Here is a 6,000-nt window from a genome sequence, read left to right on the forward strand (position 1 = left end):
ATATATGTAGAAATTTGTCTATACATGTGTTCTTCTATCTCCCTCTCACTATTTGGGAGCTCCTGACATACTAGTAACGTTACTGCCCAAATTCAATTCCTAAACTCAGCCTATAAAACCTCATTTGTCAACCCATTTGATATTTCATCTCTTCTCACAACTCTAATTGATTCCTTAACCAATACTACTACCATCCCCTCCTTTTTTGTCACTCACTCTATCCTGCCTGAAAATTCTATATCCAGAGATATTGAGCTGCCAATTCTTCCCCTTGTTTAGCCAGGCTTCCATTATAACAACGCAATTGCGCTGCCATAAGTCTGTCTGTGCCTTTAATTCCTCTCTCTTGCATTGAATTGTAAACAGCTCAATCCTGTCAAATTCCTTTGCTGGAAGCTTTTTAATCTTCATTTCTTCTGACTTGCCAAGCTACCGATTACATCACTGACTAATGTTCTACCTCTTGTTTCCTGATGTGATTCTGAGAGTACTCTTTGGTTCCCACTCCCTTGCATCTTCCTGGTCCTAGACCTCCCCGCAACAGGAAACAACCTCTTTACATCAACCCGTCAAGTCCCCTAAGAACCATCAATGTTTCAATGAGGTCAACCTTCATTCTTCTAACTTCCAACAAGTGAAGACCTAATTTACTCAACTTCGCCTCATAAGATCTCTCTTCCATATCTGGTGTCAGTCTCCTGAACCTCTCTGAACTAGGGCTGTAAAGAGGGCAAACAAAATAAAAACAGCAAATAGGATCAAAAGTGGAAATAAATGGTAAAAAGGCAAAATGAATTACTCTTTATCTCAAATGTGTGTAGGATTTAAAACGAATTAAATGAATTAATGACGTAAGTAGAAATTAAAGGGTATGATCTTACAGATTGAGATCGATAGACTTCTGAGCTCTACAGCAATCACAGTAATATTGTTATCAAGATCAACTGTGACCTTATCGAGTTGCAAAGGAGGTTCAAGAGCTTGTATGATCTGACAGAGACAACTTTACAATACCGAACCTTGAGAGAGCTAGGGTAGAAGTTCCAATTATTAACAAGATTAACTGTTGTTGTTTGTACATGAGTGTGAGGGGCAGGTGATTTTGAAAGATGGAATGTGTAATTTCTTTACAAACTCACCAGTCTTAGTGAGAACATTAACTGGCATTGTTGTGAAGTCTTTCACGCAAGCTGCTTCTGCCTGGACATCTGGTGGGACATCATAGCTACTCAGTCCAGTCATGCTATTTACATACACCATCTTCCCAAGGGATCCATCAAAGTACTGCAACCAGTCCGAAGAGAAACTTTTCAATGGATCACTTCGATCTTTACTGGCCTCGGCACAACTTCTCAGAAATTGTTCAGCATCTGTTGAGTTAGTTTGGATATAAACTGGTTCTGACATTTTCTGCGTGGCTACAGAATCACTTATAAGTGGGTTCAAATTTACAGAACTTGTTCTGTCATCTTGAGATTGGTCTGCAGGTTGGAGACCAGAGTGAGCATCTGTTCCATTATCAGTTCTTTCATCAACTGCGGGCCAAGGCAACTTATCAAGACAAGAGCTACTGTTACTCAGGAATTGGGCTCTCTCAATTGTTGCACCGATGCTGTCTTCCTGCCAGTCTGCCTCACTCATTCCCCTTTCTCGAAGGGGACAATTTTCAGAGTTCACCGGAACAGCTGAGTGTGCTTGCTGTAGAGTTGGAGGTTTTGCACACTGCTGTTCTGGCTGAAGAAGGTCATTGAAACTCTCACAAGGTTGGCGAGAGCTGAGGGAACTTCCTGCTTTGGATTCTTCCCTTTTCTCATCAGCAGCATGTCCTTTATTAAGGTCCTTTAACTTGGACAATTTTGCAGCAAGGGTTCTTCGAGGCTCCTTGCTAACTGGAGAGGTTTGTTTGGCTTGTGAATAACCAGGCATTGTAAACGGAGTGGCATGTGCCCTGGCCACACGACCAGTAACTGGGAAAGTTCCAACTGAATGCAAATTCCTTAAAAGACTATGGCAATCACACTGATTAAGCTGCAAACTCTCACTCTGGTCACTAATTACAGAACCAGTAAATCCGATACTGGTGTTTTGGTGTAGCCTCTCTGTTCCTGGGGTTTCAGTCACATTAAACAGTGATGGCCTTTTGGTTGCTTCACCAGTACTGTCCTGAATAGGTGCACTGCCTTGAGAAGAGCCTCCACCATCCTGGTCATCATTGATTTTCCCATAGTTTCTCCGAAATACATCCAGAGATCCAGTTATTAGAGACATGCCCAGCTTTCTGTGGAATCTCGCCTGACAACACATGGGCTCACAGTTGACAGGAGTTCTGTTCTCCAAACTGGTGAGATATTGTGGTAAATTCATCTTCTGAGAGATTATCATTGATTCTGCAAAGGTCTCAGATGTATGGTGAGGCTGATGAGTATCCTGAATTTTCTGACAGTCAGTCACAGAACCTCGGGGAATATCTCTCCCACTTTTCTGACATATGTTTGAGAGCACTCGGTCATCAGGCAGGAGCTGTCCATCTCCCTTTCTCTTCCTTTCATTCAGAATCTCCCAAGCACTCACTGGACCCGGACGATGGACATGACTCCAGTCTGAAGAGCTAACACTTACAGTGCCTACTTCTATTGTTTTTCTGGGGACAATGTGGGTTATGAGACCAGTCGTACTCAATTCCACCATCTTTACTCCCCGCAGCACCCCGTCCTTCTGCCATTCCACCTCAACTTCCTGCTCCCCACACAGCTCCTCCACCCACTGATTCCCCTGTGATTCTCCAGCCTGCTTCTCACATGGATCCCCCATCTGCTCCCTTTCTCTCATTTGCTCCCCCTCTTCTGCCTGCTCTCTTCGGGATTCCCCCACCTGCCCCACATCTCCTGCTTGCTTCCCCTGCAACTCCCTCACCTCTTCCCCCTGTGATTCCCCTGCCTGCTCCCCCTGCAACTCCCTCAGCTGTTCCCCCTGTGATTCTCCTGACTGCTCCCCCAGTGACTCCCTCAGCTGTTCCCCCTGTGATTCCCCTGCCAGCTCCCCCAGTGACTCCCTCAGCTGTTCCCCCTGTGATTCCCCTGCCTGCTCCCCCAGTGACTCCCTCAGCTGTTCCCCCTGTGATTCCCCTGCCTGCTCCCCCAGTGACTCCCTCCCCCGCTCCCTCTGTGGTACCCCTGCCTGCTTTCCGATCCCCACCTTTGCTTGCTTCTCCTCTTGTACGGGGCTTTCAGTGACAGACAAGGTCCTATTCTCATTGGCAGTTGTGAGGAGGCAAAGAGCTGTGCCAGGCTGTGCTTGCTGTGTTGATTGTGTCCGAGAGCTGGCTGATGTACTCAGGTCTCTGAGCAAAATGCTTCCCTCCTTTTCCAATGGAGACTTGTCACTTGTGGCTGTTTCTTGATATGCAGAACGAAGGCTGTGCCTTGGGGATTTAATGCAGGACAGGCCACTCTGTTGACCATGCAAGGCTGGATGTTTGATGTCGTCACAGACTTGCCCCTGACAGACAGCATCACAGGGTTCGGAATGTGCTGCCAACCTTGGAATGTTTCGAACCACTACCAGACGATGGACTGATTTGGACAGCACTGCTACTCTTTCATGTGAGAACCTGAAGTCCAAGCCAGCAACAGGGAGCGGGACAGGAATCTGCTCCTCTGTGGGGTCAACCAGTAACTGTTCCTGTCGCAAGAAGGCCTGGACCCCCTCCTCCAGCAAACTCAGCAAAAGATTCCAGTCAGTGAACTCTAGCAAGGTCTTGTTTGTCTCCCAGCAGGCATCATACTGGCTACGGTTGCAGTTGATGTTGATGATATAGACAGGGTGAAGATCAGAGCCTCCCCGGGGCCCAGTGCCAGGTTCAGGCTGACAGATTAAGCTGTGTCGCCTCAACAGTGAGTCCAGCTCCTTGTGGATACGGGTTTTAAGCACCAGTCGCCGGTTGACAAAGACCAGTCGCTGGGCTTTGCTGTGGTGGCCCTGACGGCTGATGAAGCCACTCAGCTGGAAACCATTGGATGAGTGCTGGATACAGCATAGCGTTGCTGCCTGCTGAGAGCCATGGATCTGAGCAAAGCGGGCCTGAAGGTTACTGACTTTGGGAAGCCTCACCACCAACGAGCCTCCAGCCGCAGACGAGGCTTCATCACGTACAGTGAACGAGACCCCAGGGTAGAGAAAGCTCAGAGCCTGCACTCGGCGGCGGATCTGCTCCCACTCCAGGGGCCGACCAAGGCGGCGCTGCCTCACTGGCAACTGGTAGAAAAGGTTGCAGACGGTGACAGTGGTTCCGGGACTCGGCCTCCCCGTCTCAGCCTCACAAACCGGCCGGGCATGCCCATTGCGGAATAGTTTCACCCAGGTCCCACTGGAGCCCTGCGGCCTGCTCACTATCTCCAGCAGTCCTGACAGGTGAGCAATGCTGGCCAGGGCCTCACCGCGGGCGCCAGGCCCTGGCAGGTCAAGGTAGCTGGGATCACCATCGTCTTCTCCCTTGGGACATTTCCAACCCCGGTTCCCAGGACCACCACCACCGCCTGGGCCGTCACCACCATCGCTCCCTGGGCCACCACCCCATCCTGGGTCACTACCACCCCTCCCTTGACCACCACCACCCCCTGGGCCACCACCTGCCCTGGGAACACACGTATACCTAGGATCACCCCCACTCCCACTCCCACTGCAGTAGCGCGTGCCCGCCAGCTCCAGGGCCGCGCGCTCCAGGCCCGCCCCGTTATCGGCCACCTGCACGCGCCCAGCCTGCGCGTTCACACGAGCGGCCGCGCAGCCGCAGCCGGCCTCCAGGCTGTTGAGGAGCAGCTCCTCGAGGCACCGGGCGAGAGAGGGCACCGCCACCCCGGAGCGCAGAGCGGCCTGAGTGTCGGCCGCCAACAGCCGAAGCCGGCCACGCTCCTCGGCCACCGCTCGGTCTGCCATTCCCGCCGTAGGCTCGACCCATCGCCACTAGGCCGTGTTACCATGGAGACAGGGCGCGATTGCGCATGCTCCGTGCTCGCGGCCTCCTGGGAGATGTGCGCCGGCGAGCTCCGCGCATGCGTGTTGGCGAATGCAGTAGGAAGCACTAGGACAGTGAAATGCCTGTATCCTCCATGATGCGTCTGACACAAACAGAGGCACATCTGACAGAATTCAAAATCTAATAAGGCCATTATAAATAGGAACACCCCATCGAGACTAATCCTTACTGACCCATCAGAGATAATAGGAACTGAAGAATCCGAGGTAACAAGGTGTGGAGTTGGATGAACACAGCAGGCTCAAGCAGCATCTTACTGACCCAACGTTCCTCCTCATCAACATTTCCCTGCCCCTTTCCCCATTAACCCTAAAGGTAATGATGGTCAGCTTCCCCAACATTAACTGGAAAGGTGTGAAAGTTCAGAGGGAGCAGAATTATTAAAATACACCCAGAATAGTTTTCCTTTAAACCAGTGTGTACAAGATCTCACCAACTGGACTGAATTCTTTTCAGAGATGACCAGATAGGTTGGATTTCAGCGAAGCTTTTGACACGGGAGGCTGATAGTAAAGGTGAGAGCTCATAGGATCCAGGATATTTGGCTAATTGGATCTGGAATTTCCTGAGTGGCAGCATGATGGCTAAGACAAAAAATAATAAATTGCTGAAGATATTCAGCAGGTCTTGCAGCATCTGTACAGAGAAAATCAATCAACAGTTTGGATTCAGTGACACTTCATCAGAACTAGAATCGATGCTCATGGTTGAGAAGTGTTTTTGTGATTGGAAACCTGTGCCTAGTGGAGTTCTGCAGGGACCAGTGTTTGGCCCTTGTTTGTGGATAATATAAATGATTTAGACTTGAATATAAGGTGGTTGATTGCAAAGTTTATGGATGATATAGAAACTGGTGGGTTAGTAAGTAGTGAGAACGATGATATTATAGCCTTATGTCGGAAGGACATTGACTTGTCAGATGGGCTGATCGGTGGCAATTAGGAACATAGATATAGGAGCAAAGT

At 49.6% G+C, this 6,000-nt stretch overlaps 1 protein-coding gene across 1 annotated transcript in view; it reads right to left on the reverse strand.

Moving 5' to 3' along the window:
- Nucleotides 1-4,967, reverse strand: part of mlh3 (mutL homolog 3 (E. coli)) — a 33,357-nt gene extending 28,390 nt beyond the window's left edge. Inside the window, exon 1 of the mRNA XM_059649410.1 lies at nucleotides 1,140-4,967. Coding sequence (XP_059505393.1) covers nucleotides 1,140-4,935 — 3,796 coding nt within the window. The 5' untranslated portion in view covers nucleotides 4,936-4,967. The remainder of the gene's footprint in view (nucleotides 1-1,139) is intronic.
- Between the last annotated feature and the right edge of the window lie 1,033 nt (nucleotides 4,968-6,000).

The sequence above is a fragment of the Stegostoma tigrinum genome, chromosome 10, assembly GCF_030684315.1.
Source record: "Stegostoma tigrinum isolate sSteTig4 chromosome 10, sSteTig4.hap1, whole genome shotgun sequence".
Classification (NCBI taxonomy): domain Eukaryota; kingdom Metazoa; phylum Chordata; class Chondrichthyes; order Orectolobiformes; family Stegostomatidae; genus Stegostoma; species Stegostoma tigrinum.